The following is a 22,398-nucleotide window of genomic DNA, read 5'->3' on the forward strand; positions in this document are numbered from 1 at the left end:
AGGCAGATTCCATGAGTGTAGTTATAGTTGGTTTTATAGCTCCCAGGCTCTCTACTTTTAACCATTCAGCTGTCTCTCTAGCATCCTACACGCTTATTCTTGATTATATGTGTTATCTTTGAGTGCAAAATCCATTGGAGACTAAAAGGTAACATTAGATCCCCTCAGAGCTAAAGTTAAACTTCCTTGTAAGCTGCTTGATGTAGGTGCTGGGAACCAATCTAGGGTTCCATAAGAACAGTATGCACTTTTACCTAAACCAGCCCCTCCTACCAGATATTCAAACTCTTCAGCTGAGGATGGCGGCACCTGCCTTTAACCCTACCACTCAGGAAGCAGAGACAGGTAGATCTGTGAGTCTGAAGCCATCCGGGACTGCACAGTAAGATCCTATCTCAAAACAAAACGTAATATAACAACAAAATAAACTCCAGTTAATATTGAAATCAATGTTCTTTATCCTGCTCACTTAATAGATGCTGGGGAAAAAAGTTCTAAAAGAACTTCAGCTGGGGTGAGGATACAGACGAAGCCTAGCAAGCACAGGTCAGAGTCCATACCTAGTCCAACAATCAATCCGCAGTTATTACAGACATAAGGAATCCACATGGGGGACTGGAGAGATGGCTCAGCAGTTAAGAGTACTGACTGCTCTTCCAGAGGACCAGAGTTCAATTCCTAGCAATCACAACTCTAGGATACAACATCCTCATACAAACATACATGCAAATAAAACACCAATGCACTTTAGAAAAGTTTTTTTTAAAAAATCTGCATGGGTCCAGTGTGATGGCGCACACCTGTAATCCCAGCAGCTGGGAGGTGGGGGCAGGAGGAGCGGAAGGTCAAGGTCAGCCCCAGTTCTCAAAATCTCAAAAGAATTCTCTTTCTCTTTCTCTTCAAACTTTTCCCTTTAACTACAGATTTAGTGGGTGTGGACCCATGTGTGGAGGTAAGAGGACGGCACAGGAATCCATTCTTCCCTTTTCTCGTGTGGTTCCAGGATCTAACTGAGGCTTTCTGGCAAGTTCATTTTATTGCCTTTTCCTGAAGAATAGCCTCAGCAGTCCTCTTTTTTCTTCTCCTCTTTCCCTTCTCCCTCCCTCTCCTGTTTTCTTTTGAGGCAGAGCTTAACCTGGGTTCAAGGCCTGTGTCATTTTCCCAGTGCTAGGGTTGGTTATACGTAGGTGGCTCCTGTATCTACCTAAACAAGCCAGGAGGTGGTAAGTGTTAAGATACAGGTTGGCCTTGAAACTGATCCTCCTGCTTCAGACTCCCACAGTGGAGTTCCAGACCTAATTACAGTTACATACTACCACACTCAACCCACATAACTTTATTCACTTTTATTTTTATTTGTGTCTATGTGTATGTCAAGTGTGTGTGGATGTCCAAGGACAGAAGGTGTCAGACCTCCTGGAGCCGGAATTACAGGTGGTAAACTGCCTGGTATGGGTGCTGGAAACCAAACTCAGGTCTTTCAGAAGAACAGAAAGTGTTTTTAACCACTGAGTCATCTCTCTAGCCCTACACTTTTAAAAAACATCACCCTGAAGAGGAGAGCCTGAGTGCATCTTAAAAAAAGCTTCTGCTTCTCAGCTCTCCTTGGAAGATGAAGAAACTTGTGTCTAGTTCCTGCTTCTCTACCTGAAGATTTAAAGATGACTTTCACAGCTAGGAAAGATAGCACATACCTGTAATCTCAGCTACCTATGAGGTGGAAAAAGGAAAATTGCTTGAAAATACAGAGTGCATAGGGAGAGAAAAGGAGAAGGCAGGCTATGGGAGGAGAGAAAAGACTTTGGTGGTGGGGCGTGTTTTAAGACAGGGTTTTTCTGTGCAGCCCTGGTTGTCCTGGAACTCAAACTCACTCTGTAGACCAGGCTGACCTCAAACTTGGGAGAGCCACCTACCTCTGCCTTTAGAGTGTTGGGGCTAAAGATGCACACCACCACCTAGTGCTTAGGTTTTTTTGAAACTCTGTGAGCTCAGGAGTTGGGGTACAACAGCGGTTGGAGAGAGACAGCTCAGCAGCTAGGAAAAAAGGCTGCTCTTTCAGAAGCCCCGAGATTGATACCCAGGACCCACACGATGGCTTACAGCTGTCTCACTCCAGTTCCAGGGGGTCTTATTCCTTCTGCTGACCTCCTTGGACAATAGGCATACCCCACACTGCAGACACACATGTGCGGAAAGCACTCATATACATAAAATAATAAAAGTAAAGTTTTAAAATTAAAAATAGAACAGACCAACCCCCACAACTTGGGGGACCACACCTTCCTTTCCTGTAGGATGCCTGAGGCCCAGCAAAGGGATATGAAGAGTCTACAGGCAGCTAAGGGGCAGGAGAAAAGAGCCTGGGCACTCCAAGGCCAACCACTTTGGTAGACGATGGTGAAAGCAGGGTGCTCTTACAGTCTGGGCTGCACTGGCAGAACTTTTCACAAAAGTTCTGGGTCATGATGCAGGGGCATGTGCTGTCACAGGGACGGTCCGGGTGGTCACAGGGTTGGTAGTTATACACTTGTATAGCATTGTTATCTAAAAGAGAGAATAGAGCAGGACATTGTTGCAACCAGGCTACCTTGATACCCTATCCCCCAAATGTTCCAATTTGTCCCAAGTGAAAGTGGACGTGTCCCAACGGTGACCCTGAACACACTCAGTACCCGATAATGTAGCTGACCCCTATGCATAAACAAAAGAGTACTGCTTTGTGGGTAGGGTGTAGAGATGGCCTGAGATAACAAGCTAGCTAGTTTAAACATGAAAAGAGGTCTGGAACTGGCAAACAGCACACTAGGAAACTCAAGAGACCACAAGGCTTTAAGTTTTTAAGTTTATCTTCTGAGATGGCATCTTGGCTGTAGTCACTGGCTCAGCCCTGGAGACACTGCAAAAAAATCTGCAATCTGTAGAAGCATCTAGGGCCGACAAGAGAGCTACCAATGCAGCAGGGTGATAACCACAGGGTGAGGCCTTAATCTGAACTGTGTGTGTGTGTGTGTGTGTTCTCCTATAAGCAAAGTGCCTAAAATGGAGCCCATGACCTTGAACATGCTAAGCATGCACCGCCCTCTGATCCATCCCCACCGCCCACCCCTTTCTTCCGCTGAACTTACCTTTCTTCAGCTGAATTTTCCTGCAGTGTGCAGCCCACAACCTAGAGGAAAAAGAAAGGATAGGTTTGAACACACAAAGACAAAGCAAAAGTCACACTCACAAGTGCTTCTCCCTCTTTCCACGTCTTCCCTTGCCAGGTAGAACTCTAAGATGGCAGGTGGGAAGCCTTCCAGGGAAGACACTGAGGGAAGAACAGAAGGGGCTTCCTCTGTAGCCAGAGCTACAACCACCTCCTTTGTCTCATAATACGAATAGGGAACCTGGCCATCAAAGGGATGATCTCAACATGTAGCTCTGGCTGGCCTGACACTATGTAGACAGAGGCCCATCTGCCTCTGAGTTCTGGGATTAAAAGTATATGACCATGCCCAGCTACTTTTTTTTTTTTTTTCAACTTCCAGCCAATAAACAGCACTATGTATCTCTGAAAACCAACATTACAGTTAAAGAAAAGAAACAAACTCCGCACAGTGGGGAAGATGGTCAACACCCAAGGATGAGAAAATAAACTTAGCGCAGAGCCACAGGCCAGCCGAGTCTGACTGGTTAGACAGCTAGCTCAGAGTCCTCAGTGTAGGCACAGGGAAGGGCACAGTTACAGGTCCTCAGGGAGTTCTGAAGACACTAGCTCTCATCTGAGTACCCCAATAAGATGGGGTGGCTCTGCCCAGTGTGGTGAGTAGCCAAGGGAGAAGGGTGACCCCAAGGAGGTCAGAGCACAGACAACATGAGCAGCCTTTGTCTAACCCTTGCCTGTGCTTTCTTTTCTTCTTCTGTGAAGGGTTCATGAGCTCATCTGTTGGCAGCTTCAGGATAAGTGATTCTTTGACTGCAAACTGAAAGACCTGGAAGAGAAATGAATAGGACCTGTCACATCTATGGGACAAAGTGACCAGGCAAGAGACTGGGCTTGTTAAGAATCTGGAATTTGCAAGCTGCTAACAGGGCATCTTTTTAATAGAGAGACAGGATGTGGCTGGGGTAGAGGTTGCTGGCACTGAAGATTTACTTAGACCCGGGAAGCACGGCTACCAAGCTGGCACTGCTGTCCCTGTCGCTGGCTTTCCTCTCCCACTTCTCAAGCCAGTGAGCTGCCTGAGTAGCTCTGTGTTTTTAGAAAGAAAACTGCAGGTACTGAGTGAGTCCTGATGGGAAAGGTGTCACTGGGCTAAGCACTAGCTCCCTCTGTTGGTAGAAAGGTACCAGGGCCTTGGCTGTCCAAGGCAGCATTTAGGGAAAGATGGCTCCTCTTCCAGGCGCTTCTTCCTTTATAACATTCATTTCCAGTGTCTCCTCCTTTTTATGTATTCCCTTCTTGGCTATAAAAACATCTGATATCCTGCAAAAAACTATAAATAGTATCAGAAAAAAACTTGTTTATGGTTCTCAAGATGGGGTTTTCTGTGCAGCCCTGGCTGTCCTAGAACTAGCTCTAAAAACCAGGTTGGCTCAGAACTCAGAGAACGGCCTGCCTCTGCTTCCCATGTGCTGGGATTAAAGGTGTGCGTCACCATGCCCAGCTGCCTTTTTTGAAGGACATTAGACAGACTCCCAAAGGCTTCAGAATTGGAATGGTAATTAGAAAACCTAGTGACAGGAAGCTTGGAATACAGCATGAGAAGAAGGGCTGGGCATGACAGCACACATCTTTAATGCCAGCACCCGGGAGGCAGAAGCAGGTGGATCTCAGTGAATTCAATGTCAGCCTAGTCCACATAGTGAGTTCTAGTCTAGGCCAGTCCCTCCCCCCAACCTCCCACGACCCGAGATCATGGCCTCTCCAGGAGGGGAGAGGTTCACAAGACAGTTTCTGTCTGGACCCAGCCCGCTAAGATGGTAGAGGAGGTAAGCAATGAGGAAAGAACCCACATCCATCCTGTTGCTCTTAGAAAGTACCTGTTTGCATGTCTTTGTCCCCAGAAGCCTGGCTATCGAGCAGAAGTTGTTGAAGTAGGTACCATGGAAGACTCGGAAAAGAGATTCTTCGGCTCCAGTCCATTCCACAGGCTCTGAGGGGGCTTCCACAACACAGAGCTGAGATGGGGCTGGACTAGCTTTCTGTTTCGTGGGGGTCTGACAGCGAGAGTTAGCCTCTGAGCAAGGGAGAAAGCACAAACTCATGGAATGCAGTTTGTTGGTAGCCTTAAGTCAGAAGTAGTTTATTCTGATTTGAAAAGGAAAACATTTAGAAATGTAAATGTTAGCTGTACATGAGCACACTCCTGTAATCCAAACAGTCAGCAGGACCAGGACAAGTTTGAGGTAAGCTTGGCCCACATAGTTCCTGTGTGTGTGTGTGCGCGCGCGCGCATACACATGCCTCACTTTCATTGATTACAGGTAAATTGGTAGAAAAAATTAACAGTTTTAAAAAGTTATAAATACTAAGAGATTAGGTGCCGGGCATTTTCTGTTTACCTGAAGAACTGGAGGCCCAGTCATTGCCAGTGTCTCTATCACTGTCTCCTTCTTTTGTCTCGGCTACAGCAGAAGCTGACGTATTGGAACAGGAAGCACTAACCACTGGGTGCCTTCGGCGGCGGCGCCCAGAGCACTTGGACCGAGGGTTATGCAGCATGGCATACTCCTTTGCTCCTTCCTGTGGTGAACACGTTTCAGGTAAGAAATAGGAATAGGGTTAGGGTTAGGGTTGATGCCAAGATCATAATACTTTGTTCAATGATACTTTGTTTGTTACTGTACCATGTATGACCATATTATGACAGTTAAACATGCCCTAAACATGGAAACATCCTTTTTAACAGAAAAGGTGTCCTAAAATCTTAAAAGATACAATCTATACATCTTCAGCTTTGAGAAGTATCTGAAATTCTTCCACGTGTTAGCCATCTGGATTTGAAAAAAATCCCCTGCATCTGAACCAAGGGTCAAAGGGGTTAGAACCTGCTTCAGAGAATGTCGCTCCATGCTCAAGAGTGAATTCAAGAGTCAGGGCTCTTTTCCCTAGGCCACTCTCTTCACATATGACCAACCACACAGCTTCTGTTTCAGTTAACACATGTGCAATTTGAAACACAACATAACCGATCGATCACTGTTTAACTTAGAAGCTTCTCCCTAAATCTGCATGAGACGCAGAGGAATGCAGAACCTATAACTCAGCTCCGTCACAACTGCTTCCCACAGACTCAGAAGAGTACACTGTTTTGAAATCAATTGGCTCTGACAGCACACACGTCCTCCACTCTGAAATACACAGCACTGGTTGCTTGTATTCTGTGTACTTTCTTCCTTTTCTGTTTTGTTGTTGTTTTAGTTTTTTGTTTGTATGTTTGTTTTTTAGGACAGAGTTTCTCTGTGTAGTCTTGGCTGTCCTAGAACTTGCTCTTGTAGACCAGGCTGGCCTCAAACTCCTCCTGCCTCTGCCTCCTGAGTACTGGAAGTTGCACCCAGCCTTTCTTCCTCTTTTTTCAGTATGGGAAATGAATGCAAGGCTTTGTACACATAGACAATTGTTCTTGAACTGAGATGCCCTATAAATATTAGCCCAAAATACAGTTTACCATAAATAAATCCCAATCACAGAGCTTACTTCGGAGAATCCTGGGTCAAAGACCAAGGCCAGTGATGCTCTGAGAAAAAACTAAGTTTAGAATGTGGATCATCTCACAAGCCTGAACTTCCAAAGGAAGAAATTGGATGCCAACACTTGGGAGACAGAGGAAGGCAGATTTCTGGGAGTTTGAGGCCAGTATGGTTTTCAGAATGAGTTCCCAGCCAACAAGGCAAACAGAGTGAGACCTTGTCCCAGAACAAACAAAAAAAGAAGAAATGGATGTTGGACTTGTCTGAAGTAAAAATAGTAATGTATTTTATAGTAAAATATGGTCTCTGACTAGACAGTGTGATTTGAAAACAAAATCTAAGTCAAGGACGTGGCTCACTAGAAGGGCTGTATCTAGCAATCATGACACCTTGGCTTTAATCCCCAGCACCAAATTCTCCACAAATATCTGGATAAAGATGGAAAAATATTTCAAGTCCATCAAGACCTCTTTTGATTTCTTTGTACATTAAAAAAAAAATGTTATTTAAAAGCTGATGCAGACAGGTGGTGGTGCACACCTGTAATCCCAGCATTTGAGAGGCTGAACCAGGATCTTGAGCCTGAACTATATTTCAGGCCACTCAAAAACCAAAAAGTTCTTATTAAAAAATTAGTAAACTGAGGATAGCTCAGTGTTAGAGCACCTGCCTAGCATACATTGTAAATCCAATTCTCAGCACTGTAAAAAGAAAAAGAGGTTAAAGAAACTATAAACACTGGTTTCTCTGAGTTCTTGGTTACCATTCTGAAGGCTTGCTTTGGTGGAGCCAGACATCTTGTTATGATTAAAGACACTGTCCATAGTAAAGAAAAACATAGGGGAAGATAGCCCAGCACACTTAAATGTGTGTATAAGGATATCTCAAGTTGAACAAACACACACACAGGGCTTCAGAGTGGTGATCCTGAGAAGGGTGATGGCCTTTTGAGTTCATGAAGTGCTAAATGTTGACATTATGTTAGGAGAAAGAAAGGCCTGAAATAATTTTAAAAGCATGGGCTATAGCCCAGGGCCTGAATCTGAACAATGCTATAAGCACTGACTTTATATAAACTGTGCAAAATATGTGACCTTTAAAACCCCTAGTGCCTTTCACCTCAGGGAGCTGTCACAAGAGTAACAGTAAACTAATGAATGCATGCTGGGGTGCAGCAAGGGACTAGATACACAGGAAGGGTGTACTGCATGAGTTGGAAGGCGTTCATCTAATTTTTTTTTTTTTTTTTTTTTTTTTGCTATAACCATCCAGACCACTTCAGATGGACGAGTAATGTCTGCCACCATGTCCCTTCTGTTACCCTGCTGAAGATGGTCCAGAAGGGACATTGCTTTACACTGTAGTTTTTTGACAGATGGCAGAAACTGTGTCATGGTAGTCTATCCTTTGCCTGAGCACAGCCTATTACATAGATAGCTGAATAATGCCCCTCCCGTGGGGGTTGTTCTAGACAGGTACTTTACCCCACCCCTTCCCAAAGTTACCTCCCCCTTCCTCTGCCTAGCATCTGAAGTCTAAAGAAAAGTCACATCTTAAGCAATAATCTATGCTGTAGACTGATAAGACCTGAGAACTTCTGATGGCCTTCAGATAACACAGTGTGTATAAAATTCTGCATTATCCTTCAGTTTTGTGCTTTACCTCACACAAACCACATAGGTTACTGAGGTTTAACAGCAGTATTTCTGGGCAGATGACTCAGTGGGTAAAAGTGCCTGCAGATGACCTGAGTTTGATTCCCAGGACTCACACACAGAAGGAGAAAACCAACTCCTGAAAGTTGTCTTCTGACTTCTAATACATACACTATGACACACCTCACCCAAAGCTCAAATGATTAAAATGTGTCTGCCCACAGAACTACAAAAACTAGCCTCAGAAGATCAAGATCCACTGTTATGTGCCAGTCACCGATAAAAGGACACATGCCCCAGATAACCAAGATCTTACTCAACACATAGCCCTCCTGTCCTTCCCTGCTCCTGTTTTCCACCCATACCAGCCCTTTGTGCTTCTAAGTGTCCTGAGATGAGGCTCTCAGGCAGAAATCCCATCACTATCTTCTCAGAATGCTAGCCCTTGGACAGTAGGTTACAAACAAAAGAAAAAAAAAAAAAAAAAAAAAAAAAAACGAGGCTTTTAGGTTAATTTCTCAGATACTATCTGGAATTAGACTTATGCCTAACATAATTTTAAAATTGGAACAAACACTCCTAATAGCAAAGGGCCTCTGCTTGGGATTGAAGGCATTATACACACAGCAAAGATGTCCTGACTACCCCTTCAGCAAAGGATCACATACCTTACCATGTCAAAGCCCTTGTTCCCCAACCCTCCATCTTTTCTCCCACTGAGCACTGAGGTACCAGAATGAATGGAAGGCTGGCAGCAGAGTGAATAGTGGCCCTTTAGCAGTTGTCCTGGGGAGTTCCTTTCACTTCCCTTTCTCTGGCCCCTACAGTTACATCACCTTCCTTTGCCCAATTCAAAATCCTAATGAGAAGTTGCACCCAAATGATTAAGATATTAAGTGCTAACTAATCTTTCTTTGCACATACAGAATGCAGAGTACCAGAGAACAAGGACCTATGAACTCCTTACTGTTTAGTACTGTGCATCAGCTCAGAGACCACAAGGTTACTCTGAAGGTTAGAAGTGATATATCTGCCTAAGTAACTAACTGCATGGATTACAGAGGAGGCTGTCAGAGAACAGCCTGAAGAACACTCCCTGAAGGACCAAGATCCTTGTCAGCAGACTGCCATTCTGCCTATTCCTTCTGGTTCTCCCTAGAAACCCTTTGTGTTCCTGGGTTCTCTGAAGATTTTTTCCCCCAGGTTTTCCAAGACAGTGTTTCTCTGTGTAGTCCTGGCTGTCCTGGAATTCAATCCATAGACCAGGCTGGTCTCTAACTCAAAGATTCGCATGCCTGTCTCCTGAGTGCTGGGATTAAAGTAAGAGCTATCATGCCCATTGCGATGGGATTTTAAGGTCCTCCACCATCATCAACAGCCTCAGGATGCCAGCCATCTTCTAAGCATTGGCTGTTGTGGAGAAGACAGTTTATATGACATGCATACACACAGTTTATTATTATTTTTTCTTTGATGGAGCTGGGCGCCAAGCCCAAGTACTCTAGCACCAACACACAGGTATAGCCCTCTAAATATAACAACAGTCTCAGACCGAAGTTTACGTAGGTAGTATTTACAGCAGGAAATCCTTCACTAATGTTCATCAGATCTTACTCCATCACCCCAAATGAAAGACTAAATGTCTGGAGAGCCTCTGCAGTGCTGTGGGCTGAATCACTTAGCATGTGTTTCCAGACAGAGAAAATTCAAGGACTATTTCCTGCTCAACTTTAAACAGAGCGAACAAAGCCAGAACAGCTTAAGAACCTACCAGTAAAAGGAAGCAGTCTGTGCCACATGGCTCTGGCTCAATCTTGATTTCTTTGTTCTTGCGTTTGTATACATTAGGGGTGGCATGGAAAGCTAGAAGACAAAGTTGAGTGTTTTCAAGGCTCTATCCTACTGACAGAAAAGGGAGCAGGCAAACTGAGTTAGGGAGCTGAGGCACGTGCTAAATTCCATGTAAATGGTGACCCAAAGGTATAGAAAATTTAGTTCCAATATCTACATAATCCTTTCAAAGACAGGAGGTCCCAAGGGACAACCACAACTTAATCAGGTTGTAGTTCTCATGCAAACCACACCACACTGTCACTGAGCAAATAAAAGCAGAACTGCCCTCTGTGAAGCCCTCCACAGAACAGCAACTGGGAGCTCCACAGTGAAGCAAAACGCAGGGAAGGAGCTGGGCTGGGGTGGGAGGAGAGAAGCACTTCACACAGAGCAGCCCCACTCACGGTGAAGGAAACAGTCGTATTTAAAACAGCGCCGGCAGAAAAGGGTGTGGAAAGAGTGCAGAGACTGCTCCCGCTGCACTGACTTGGCATTGGGACCATCGATGTTGGGTGTGCACTGAGGGGGAAGTGCATTGGGGTCTGACATCTCTGTCAGCTCTCGATACCTGTAAGTAAACAGAGAACTCCTCTTTAGGAAACTCCACTGTGGCCAGGAGAATTGCCATCCAGGTATGGTGTGCCAAGGGAGGATGGGTTGTTTTTCTAGGTTTAATGGGTCTAGAGATGTTAAACAACTAAGTAGACATGCCATCATAAATCTGCAGGGGTGGGCATAAGTATCAAAGTAAGAAGACCGCTTGGTAAGTTCAGTGCTGGTGTAACTACCCAGAAAGATAGAGCAAGGTTTCTGCCCAGACGTCCTCAAGAAAAGCACACAGAATGAACCTAGTATGACAAGGGACATTCCGAGGTAAAAAAGTCAAAAGTGTTGGCAAACCATGGCACACAACAGGGCTTTTTATTAATCAAAAAATGGGCTTGGAGAAGAATCTGTTCCCAAGCCCTGGGTAGAGCTGAGTGGACCAGCTGTCCCTACCTCTCCTTCATGTCGTCCGGAACGCCATTCTCAGGGAACATGGAAGCGATGGCGCTGAAGATCATGTCATTTGGAAACTGTTTCTTGGAACTCTTTTTGTTGCCTGAATGGGAAATGACAGTGAACTCCTGAGCATAGGCAAAACTGTTTGGATTTTCCCCATGGTTGCAGCAGAGTGATTAGAGCTGCTGTACTCATCCAAACCTCAACTACACTGACACCCAAGGCTGCAGTCCCTGTTAGAATCAAGACAAGAAGAGTCTCTCCAGTGGGGATGGATGACTCCCACCGTAACACTTGTGCCCAACATCAGGACTGACAGCTTGACTCTGTCGCAGGAAGAGAGACACCTCTTTGGACACACAATTAAATGACAGTATAGAGTATAAGATGATAATTCAACAGTTCCTTCTTTTCCCATTCTTATGTGCTTGTGAATGTATGTGAATGTGTGTTTGTGCATGTGGGCACACATGTGTGGGCACGCATGCACATGTGTGTGAGGTACTAAGGTTGATGTCTAGAATCAACTTCTTCCACTCCTCTTCCACCTAATTCATCGGCCCAAGATTTGTCAACATGAATAGTCTCGCCAGCCATCTTGTCTTGGGGATCCCCTTTCTGCCCCTTCTAAGACTGGAATTACAGACAGGCTACCAAACCCACCCTGCATTTCATGGGTTCTGGACTCCAGCTCTTGTGCTTGTATAGCAATCTCCTCAGCCCAGTAATATTAAATTAAATACTAATGACTTGGAAAATATTTTTAAAATTAAATTAAGAAGATAAAAGCTTACATCACTCACCCGCACAATCTCAATTTTGTATGAGCATGCTGACTTATATATGCACAATTTAAAATCTACAAGGAATAATCTGATTATTCCTATGTTGCAAGATTGAAGTGTAATCTTATTTTCCAAACACATTAGAATTAGAAACTAACAGCAGTGATTATTCTAGAAGTTTTTCTACTCTCGTCTTCAGCTAGTTCAGTCAGCTGAAGCTATGTTAATGACCATGTTTTTTTTTTTAATAGACCAACGAGAAACATGAGTGTTTTTTAAAGAATAATACACTTCTCAAGTTTTCCCTTCTTCCCTGTCCCTGTCAATTTCAAATAGTCTGTGGAAGTAGGGCTATGCACCTTCGATGGAATGGCGTTTCCGCTTTCTTGTTACCGGCAGGTCCTCTTTGCTGTCATCCTGCTTTCCATCAGAGGTGTCGTTGTGCCCTTCCTCCTCCTCATCTGAGTACTGATTGAGGGCATCTACCAACTCCAGAAACACAGCATCACTGATCAGCACAGATCCAGGGATCATCTCTGAAATACAAGGAGTAGAAAAGTAAGCAGTGGGGCCTCACACACTATTCATCTTTACAGGGAGGGTTTTTGCTCCCCCCCCCCCCCCACTGAATACAGGTTCTTAGGGCTGGAGAGATAGCCCAATGGTTAAGAGCACTGACTGCTGTTCCAGAGGACCCGTGTTCAATTCCCAGCACCCACATAACAGCTCACAACCATCTTTAACTTCAGTTCCAGGGTACCCAATACCCTTACCCAGATATACATATAGGCAAAACACTAGGACATTTAAAAAAAGTGTCTTGCCGTGTGTGGTAGTGTATGCCTTTAATCCCTGCACTTGGGAGGCAGAGGCAGGTAAATCTGAGTTTGAGTCTAGTCTATATAGTAAGTTCTAAGAAAGTTAAAACTATACAGGGAGACCAGTCTCAATAAAAGACAAGGTAGGCTTTTTTACACTAACCCCTGAGGTTTAGGGGTATAACACATCATTTGATTAACTCTAACACCTGCTAACAGTTAACTAGCTAGAGGTAGAGACTTTATCCTTATTAGACTATTTCATTTCTGTGGTCACTGTTAACACTGGATTTGCTGTTCAAAAATCTCAACAGCAAGCCCAGAATGGTAGCACAAATGTTTAATCCCAGCTTTCAAAAGACAGGGGCCTACAGGTCTACAAAGCAAGCTCCAAGACAGCCAGGACAAACTTTGTTAAACAAACTCTCCAAACATCAAACAATAACAACAAATGTATGCCTACAACCACAAGCAAGGCAGAAAAATAACCACCAAGTGAAAAATCACTTAGCTTTGTGCTAATGTCTCAATAGTGACTTCTCTTAATCAAGACACTTTTTTTTTCTAAAATCATAGTTCATTTGGTTATACTACAACTTGAAATAATGTCTTTGAACACTAGAGGGTGCTGTGGATATATTTTTGAATGTTAGCAACTGTCCAGCGCAGGCAGGGCTATTGGCTGGCATATGCATAAGGAGTCCCTCTTTTCCCCCACTGAACTCAGGACTGTCGGGGGACTAGGCATGCACTCTCTGAACTATATTCCTGGTCCTTGTTCTGACTTGAGACAAGGTCTCACTAGACTGCCTAGTCTGGCATTGAACTTCCTCTGTAGCCTTAAGCAAGCTTTGAATTTGCAACCCCCCTGACCCAGCCTCCTGAGTTTCTGGGACTACAGGGTGTGCCGCCATGCCCAGTTCCCCCTCCTACTTTTTATTTATTATGTTTTTTAATTCTTCAAGATGGGATTTCTCTGTGTAACTCTGGCGGTCCACAAATTCAGAGATCCTCTTGCCTCTGCCTAAAGGTGTGTGCCACCACACCCAACACCTTTCCCTACTTTTTATTCACTGACAACCTTTTCTAGAATTAAAACTAAGACCTGGCAAGATGGCTCATTGGGTAAAGGTGCTTGCTGCCAAACCTGGTGACCTGAGTTCAATCCTTTGCATCCACATGGTGGAAGGAGAGAATTACTCTGTCTTCTATACCCATACTGTGGAATGTGTGGACTGCATTTCCCAAATAAATAGTTTTGGTTTTGTTTTAAATGACTACAGGGGGGCTGGAGAAACCATTTAGAGGTTAAGAGGACAAATCCAGTGGACCTAGTCCCAGCACCCAAAGGGCTGCTCACAACTTTCAGGAACTTGAGGCCAAAGAGATCCACTGCCCTCTTCTGGCCTCCTTGGGCACTGTAGACACATGCTACATAGACATTTGTGCAAGCAAAACAACCATAAACATAAAGAAAAATCCAAAAGAATTAAAAAAAAAAATCACAACTAAGTTCAAATGCTTTGCTTTATAAATTGAGGACATTTAAGCCAATTTCTGAGAAGTCCAGAAGAAAGCTGGATCAAGGTACTATGTATGACAGAGATATGCCCAATATTCTTCTCAGAGAAAGGGGAATAAAAACCAAAATGGCATCTGATGTATTTATGGAAAATGTCAAAGATTAAGTTCACCTGTTCAATAAACACTCTCCTAGCCACAGATTACTAAGCAATTCTTTCTGTGATCCAGCATCTTTGGTAATATAAAATTCTAATCCTAGATCACATCATCACACTGGAATATTCTTTAGCATGCCCCCACAGAGACAGGACAGAGCAAAGGCAGCAGTATGCTAGCCGAATCCTCTTGCAGTGAGCCCCACCTTCTTCACCGTGGACTTTGCCGTCATAGTTGTTGATCAGCTCCTCAATGAAAGTTTCATCTTCTTCCTTCACCTCGTCACCCATGTAGGGAATATTGCACAAAACCGTCTCATCCTCTACCTGCAAAAACCAGATGAATTCATCCCACGAGCCACCCTGTCTCTCCTCCTTCCTATCCAATGGTACAGTTGCTGGTCTGGTCTTCCATTTGGCCTCTTAGTCTCCTACATGCCTTTTAAGGACTAGCCGTTTTGTTTTGCCAACAAAACCTTAAATAAAAGGGGTCAACACTACTCTTGGGAGGGGGGGGAAGTTTAGTCAATATTAACCACTAAATGTTTACCTTGACATTAACAATGGAATGTCCAAGCCTAAAAAATTTGACGTATTCTAGAAACATCCTCTTCCCCATAATAAAGACGCATGGTTATAACTCATATCAACACAGGTTATAGGCATCTTGGGGCAATAAATAATGCTAAAGGAGAAAGGAGCTCAGCAGAAAACAGACACACACCAAGGCTAAGCACATGCTCTATCATGAAGCTACACTCCAGTGCCAACCTAGCCATTCTTCAATCCCCAAGGACCAATAAAATCACCCAGCAATTTTGTTCTGAGGTGACTTCCTCCTGTAGATCCCTGTCTTAGTCCAATCAGGAGCACTGCTCCCAGTGGGCAGATGATGACTGACAGGATTAGAGAGGAGAGATGACCAGAGCCATGATCCTAGCAGGCGTCAGGATAAAGGACTATATGAAGGTACCCACGGCCACCTCTGTCTTCTCAGCTACCTTCAAAGCACATTGCCATTAGAGGATTCCAAAAGATTTGCTCCATCAGCAGAGACGGCAACCTGTTTAAGCCTAAAGGGTCTGATTCAGCCATATTTAACTATGACTAATATTGTAAAGTCGGGTCAAAGTAATAAGAAAATTGGGAGTCTTCTTGTCCTACCTTGTTAATATAAAACAAACAAACAAACAAAACCCCAGCAATCAGTAGTGTATTTTAGAAAGCACCAAAATCTAACAGGATAGAGCAACCTGCAGTATGTGTGTGAGAGAGAGAGAGACAGAGACTGGGGGAGGCCAAAGGAAAACTTGCAAGAGTCAGTACTTTACTCCTACCAAATAGGTCGAGACAGAACTCAGGTTGTTGGGCAGACTGGTGGCAGGTGCCTGTATCTGCTGAGCCTCTCAGCAGCTTGTAATGTATAGCATTCCAGAGTGAGTAAGTTACAGTACCTTTCACTCTCTAGGTTCAAGTTTTGTGGCATGCCCTGACAGTCTTTACTCTAAAAGAACCTCACATAGATCAGCATAAAAGTTAAACTGTGACAACACATTTTAAACTGTGTCAGTGTTTTCAACACATACCATGAAGTTCTGCTGGAGAGGGGACCAGGAATACATGATTGGAACCAATGCAACAGTGTTCAGAGACCTCATCAACATATCCTGGCTGTCAAAACCTGGGAAAATGCTCTCTATGGTACACTGAAAGAAAAGCAGTGAGACACAGAAGAGTGAGCACAAAACACAAGAAAGGATCAGCTACAATGGCATCATTCCTAGAATACCCACACTCAGGAGGCTGATATTTTTCTAACCTTTTCTCCCTTTGAGGGCCAAGATTACAGATGTGTTATCATGCCAGTTTCATGCAAAGAGAGCCTGGGATTGGACCCAGGGCTTCATGCTAAGCAAGCACTCTACCACCTGAGCCACAACCCCATCCCCATATCCTTTGAAGTCGTTTTAGATTAATTTCAAATTATGTGTGTGTCTATGTATGAGTGCAAGTGAATGTGAGCGCCCACAGTGGCTGGAAACATCAAAAGCCTGGAGTTAAAGGCATTGGGAGTCACCAAAATGGGTTCTGGGAACGTCACTCAGGTCCTCTGCACAAGCAGATTATTCTCCTAATCTTCTAAACTGTTAAGTTGGGCAAATGTTAACAGCAGCTTCTAAAAGGAACGGCTAACATGACAAGCTGTGGAAATCAGGGACTGTCTCCTCAGAGTTTGGCGCTCAGGAATATTTTCTAAAAGATCTAAACTTTTGGATACAGCTACAGAGGTGATGGGGGCTGCATATGGGAAAGCAAAGTGGTGTACAAGTTAGTTATATCCTGCTTTGGGAATGTTCACTGGTCTTAATACACTATTGGCTTTTTGTACTTAAAAAAATACTACCAGGCTATTAAGATGACTTGTTAGGTAAAAATGCTGGCCTGAGTTCAACTGCTGGGACCCACATGGGGTAGGAGCATGCACACATGCACACACGCACGTACTCACACATGGACACACTCATAGGCACACACAATTTGAGCAAAATAAAGACTTGGAATAATAAAAAATTACAAGTATTACTTCTTTAAAGCTATAATGCTCCCCCCCCCCCTTTTAAACACAGGCTCTAAAGTAGCCAGGATAACCTGATTTATTATGTAGCCAAGGCCAACCTCAAAGTCCTTATTCCTTCTGCCTCTATCTCTTGAACTGGGCTTTAAAGGCATGTGCCACTATACCCAGCTAGAATGTGCTTCTTAAACTTATAATTCAGTTTAACAATAAACAAATGTATTTATTTATACTAAGGTAGTCCCTCTGATCAGCACACTCCTGTCTGTTACCTAGAGAATTCATCTCCTAGTATCTAAGTTTATCAAGCACAAAACAGTATGCCTTGAACACAAGACCCAGAAAAACAGTAAAGAAGTCACAATTATACTCATTAACCTAGGAGGGCATGACAAAATGGTTAATTTTCAAGCTAGATGTATAACTTCATGGCTAAGGAGAAAGGAATGCTGGCACAGCACCCCAAAGTACCTTCTTCAGAAAAGGGTGCCCACTCACAGGCTTCATTGGCTGAACAGGCTGGACACGAAGTTTCTTCCATTCTTCATTGAGGATTTGGGTTTTTTCTTGAACCTTTGCAAAATTTGCCACATACAGAGCCTAGCAAAGCCAAGGCAAAACTGTCAAGAGTCTATGCAGGTCATAAAGGAAAAACCCCAGAAGTATACACTGGATAAATGTATACAGCCTTGCTCTCCATCTTTACCTTTGCTCCCATATTTGCCTGGAGCCGTTTGAGCTGCCGAAGCCGCATATACTCGGATTTCACTTTTCTTTTCCAGTATGTGATGCATTTCGAAGTTGGGGGGCTTGCTATATCCATTTTCCTGGACTCAGAAAGACAGAGAAGACAGACGGCACCTGATTACTTGGAAAGGAAGACTTCCTCAAAATCAAATGAATATAGAACATCAGAAAGCCCAAATACTAAGTTTAAAATTTCTATTGAAAACAGGTTTTGCAGGAGTGATTTCTGGTCCTAGTGTGAAAAATCGCAGGGCTTGTCATCCTTTAGTGCCTTGCATTTTATTCAGAACTGCAGCTGCACAGCGTGGCTCAATATGCACTGCAACAACAAACAAGAGTTGTAGAGCATTATAGAGAATGCCTATATCTAATCTCAGCACTTAGGAGACAGAGGCAAGAAGATCAGGAAGGAGTTCAAGGCCAGTCTGCTCAGTATAACAGGTTCCAGGCCACCCTGAGCTGCATAGCAAAACTGTCTCAAAAAAAACGGAAGGGGATGAACCTCGGTGCAGAGCACTTGCTGAGCACTTGCCTAGCACGAGCCAAGACCCCGAGTTCAGTCCCCAGGCAACTCCTGTCCTCAATTACAGATGCTTCATAGTTATTAGAAGTTTGATATATTTTTTTTGATCCATGGATGACTATTCACTAAATTCAAATTCATTTTTATTACCTTTAAATACAAGTCTGTGTATCTGTGTATGGGTATGTGCATGTGCTAGAGCTGAGTTTTTCAAGAGTATTCAAACCTTGCTGAAGTCACAAGCAGTCATAAAACAGCCTGACATGAATGTTGCAGTTAAACCTAGCTCCTCCAAAAGAGCTGCAAGTCCAACTCACTACCTGTAACGCCAGTGTCAGAGGATCTGACACCCTCTTCCTGACTCCTCGGGCACTGTATGCACATGATGCAGAGACATTTATGCAGGCAAAATATCCATATTTATAAATAAAAATATGCATCTTTTTAAAAAGAGGGTTTTTTAAAATCATTCATTCATTCATTTCTTCTGTGCACTGTTGTTGGGTCTGTGTGAGGGTTCAGATACCCTGGAACTGAAGTTACAGTTGGGAGCAGCCATGTAGGTGCTGGGAATTGAAACCTAGTCCTCTGACCAGCCAGTGCTCTTTGCTGAGCCATCCCTCCAGCCCCAAGAGAAGAGGAATGTTCATACTCACAATCTCACCAGCAGCAGACCTACAGACACTGACCACACTGAGACTTTCTTTTGGGGGTGGGGTTGAGTTACATTTGGAAAATTTAGAGAATTTAGTGTGATATGCTCTACTTACCTCATGGAATGCAGCAGGAAATGTTGAACTTTATAATGTAACTCTGTTCTTTATGGCAAGATCTAAGGGTAAAAAGAAGAGTTCAGCTTATAATGAGAATAAAAAATGGGTTTATTGAATCAGTCCTGCATGATCATATACTGAGCCTCTGAGCAGGATGCTTCCCTAGAACAAGAAAACTTCAGGGTCTCTGCTACCATTTTGCATATTAAGTCAGCCTCAAAGATGTTTGACACTATTTAGAAAATTGCTTTCAAAATTTAATGCTTCTAGGGCTAGAGAGTTAGCTCAGAAGAACATTTGCTGCTCTTGCAGAAGACCTCCACAGGCACCACACACACACACACACACACACACACACAAACAGTGTACATATATACATGCAGGAAAAACCACCACACACATAAAATAATACAACAAATATTTTAATTAAGCAAAAATGAAACACTTGCATCACTTCCGATCAAGTTCATTCCCAGTCACCAAGCTTCTTTCCTTACCCAATTTCTAAGCTGAGCCAGCAGATAGACTTAAAACATGAAATATATGTACAAATCAATAAAATCTAGTTTTATTCTATACTAACTAGCTTGCAAAAGACCTATTGCTTTTAATTATAGTTATTTCATTTTATGTGTTTTGCCTACAAATATGTATATGCATCCAGTGTGTGTAGTGCCCACAGAAACCAGAGGAGGGTATCAGATCCTATGTGACTGCAGTTTTAGATGATTGTGAGTCACCATGTGGGTGCTGGGTCATCTGAAAGAGCAGCCAGTGCTCTTCTACACCATCTATCCAGCCCTGAAAACGATTTCTATTAACTTAGTCAAGCATTTTAAGTTTCAAAAATCATTTCAAGGAGCCATAAAAAGCTAAAATTCAAAACAGAAACAAGAGGTTTCAGACTGTATGTGTATATGTGCCTTTTTGATCCAGAATCTTATATAATCTACATTGGTCTGAACTCTTGATTCTCTTGCATTAGTCTCAAAAGTGTTGGGTTTTTAAATCTCCATTACCACATCTAGCTTTGTGAAGCAAGGAAGCCTAATGTTAAAGGTTAACCTTGCTACTTGGAGCTCACCTTGGACAGTTTCAAAAAAAAAAATTTTTTTTTAAAAAGGCTATGGCTCAGCAGTTAAGAGCACTAACTGCTCTTGGAGAAGTCCTGAGTTCATATCCTAGCAACCACATGGTGGCCCACAACCATCTGTAATGGGATCTAATGCTCTCTTCTGGTGTGTCTAAAGACAGCTACAGTGTACATATAATAATAAATAAATAAATCTTTAAAAAATAAGTGCTATGACTAAAGCTGTGTACCAAAATATGTAGTTATTAACAACTGTTCTAATATTTTGTGTCTATCTGAAATTTTGCATATATCTGAAACTTTGCATCATTTATTATTATTTTTAAATTGGCTGTGCCTGTGCATGTGGTGTCCACAGTGACTGGAAAGAGGAACATGATCCCCTAGAACTGGAGTTATAGCTGTTTGTGAGCCTGGCTTGGATATAGGTGACTGAATTAGGGTCCTCTAAAAGGCTGCTAGAGTTCCAAATCACTAAGGCTCTTAAGGATAATTTTTATTTATGTCTGTGTACATATATCTCACAGGTGTACAGGTCCCTATAGAGACAAGAAGAGTATTAGATTCCCTATGCTGGAATTACAGGTAACTGTAAGCTATCTAATGTGAGTGCTGAAAACCAAACTCATATCCTCTGGAAGAGCAGCAAGCATCGCTCTAGTCCCAGGCAAAATTTAAGGTAAATAAATTTTCATTTATAGATTGACATGTTACAGGTTTTTTTTCACTGCCCCCTAAAGCTAAGGTTCAAGATTTTTCAAAATCACCTTTTTTTCTTTAGTCCTGTTGCTTGAGACAGGGTATTTCTTGTAGCTCTGATTGGCCTGGAATATACTATGTGGACCAGGCTGGCTTTAAACTCCTGATCTGTTTGCACTACCTCCTGAGGATTGGGATTATAAGGAGGCATGTGTCAACAAGCCAAACAGCCTACAATTTCCAAGCCTGAGATTTTATCTCCATTTGAATCATGGACATAATTAATAAACTTCGGAGTTCCTCATCTGAAATCTACAATATTTAATTGTTAAGATCATTTACTTCAGAACAGGTTGTCTGCCTGGCTCTCATCTGGTGGCATCCTAAACTGTTTTTTTTTTTTTTAAAGATTTATTTATGTATGTGAGTACACTGTAGCTGTCTTCAGACACAGCAGAAAAGGGCATCAGATCCCATTACAGATGGTTGTGAGCCACCATGTGGTTGATGAGAATTGAACTCAGGGCCTCTGGAAGAGCAGTCATGGTTCTTAACCACTGAACCATCTCTCCACCCTCCCTGGCCTGCTTTTTTGGTTTTGTTTTTGAGACAGTCTCATGTAGCACCAGCTCGCCTTGAACTCCCTATGTACTGAAGGGTTACTTTGAACTCCTGACCCTCCTTCGTTCGCCTGTACAGTGTTTATGTTACATGTTTAATGTAGAATCGCTGTACAATGATTATATGTACATATGGCTTCTGCTCTTATCATTTCTGCCCTGAACAAATTGAGTAACAAGCCTACTCCAGGAAATGAAGAAGTACTTCCATCCACAAACAGGACTGGCTGCCTCAGAAACCTTAGGCTGTTTACTGAGACCCACATGACCTCAATGCAAGCTCCAGTTTGAGACACCACAGCTTTCTCTAACAAAAGTTCTCTCACTGCTCTGACTCGCCCCCTCCTCCCTTCCCGAACACACACCTCAATTTTTTGTTTGGTTGTTGTTTGCTTTTTTAATTTTTTAAAACAGGTTATGCTTTGTAGCCCAGGCTGGCTTTGAACTCAAAATCATTCTGAAGCAGCCTTACAAGTGCAAGGATTACAGAAATGTTCCACGTTTTGAAACAGTAAGCTCAGATCAGTGAAACACACTGGAAATCAGTGACAGGGAAAAACTTGCTCAACTGACAGCCACCCCCAGTACTTACGGTGGTGGTGCTGCTCTTGGGAGAGTGAAAGTGCTGGCTGTGGTGATGGGGCGAGGATGGGGTGCTGGCTGTGGTGATGGGGCGAGGATGGGGTGCTGGCTGTGGTGATGGGGTGAGGATGGGGTGCTGGCTGTGGTGATGGGGTGAGGATGGGGTGCTGGCTGTGGTGATGGGGTGAGGATGGGGTGCTGACTAAGATGGGGTGATGGTTATGGTGGTAACAGGAGTGAAGGTAAAAGTAATGGCCATGGTACAGAATATGGTTACAGGAATATGCCAGAATTTCCATTAGAGTCATAACTGAACTGTTATCTCCTACATACAGTCTGTTG

General features: G+C 43.3%; 1 protein-coding gene across 5 annotated transcripts in view; it reads right to left on the reverse strand.

Moving 5' to 3' along the window:
* Positions 1-22,398, reverse strand: part of EZH1 (enhancer of zeste 1 polycomb repressive complex 2 subunit) — a 32,111-nt gene that overhangs the window by 5,709 nt on the left and 4,004 nt on the right. Inside the window, exons 2-15 of one of the 5 annotated variants that reach the window (XM_080924164.1) lie at positions 19,060-19,121; positions 17,726-17,846; positions 17,518-17,619; positions 16,031-16,150; positions 14,651-14,771; positions 12,307-12,483; positions 11,160-11,262; positions 10,565-10,728; positions 10,099-10,190; positions 5,545-5,725; positions 5,023-5,219; positions 3,880-3,971; positions 3,126-3,166; positions 2,419-2,544 (exon numbers count right to left, since the gene is read on the reverse strand). In XM_080924164.1, coding sequence (XP_080780290.1) covers positions 2,419-2,544; positions 3,126-3,166; positions 3,880-3,971; positions 5,023-5,219; positions 5,545-5,725; positions 10,099-10,190; positions 10,565-10,728; positions 11,160-11,262; positions 12,307-12,483; positions 14,651-14,771; positions 16,031-16,150; positions 17,518-17,619; positions 17,726-17,846; positions 19,060-19,064 — 1,642 coding nt within the window. In that variant the 5' untranslated portion in view covers positions 19,065-19,121. Of the gene's footprint in view, positions 1-2,418; positions 2,545-3,125; positions 3,167-3,873; positions 3,972-5,022; positions 5,220-5,544; positions 5,726-10,098; positions 10,191-10,564; positions 10,729-11,159; positions 11,263-12,306; positions 12,484-14,650; positions 14,772-16,030; positions 16,151-17,490; positions 17,620-17,725; positions 17,847-19,059; positions 19,141-22,398 lie in introns of those variants that run through there. The other 4 variants (XM_080924163.1, XM_080924162.1, XM_080924160.1 and 1 more) reach the window with 4 other exon arrangements.

Source organism: Micromys minutus, assembly GCF_963924665.1.
Source record: "Micromys minutus genome assembly, chromosome: 10".
NCBI classification, from domain to species: domain Eukaryota; kingdom Metazoa; phylum Chordata; class Mammalia; order Rodentia; family Muridae; genus Micromys; species Micromys minutus.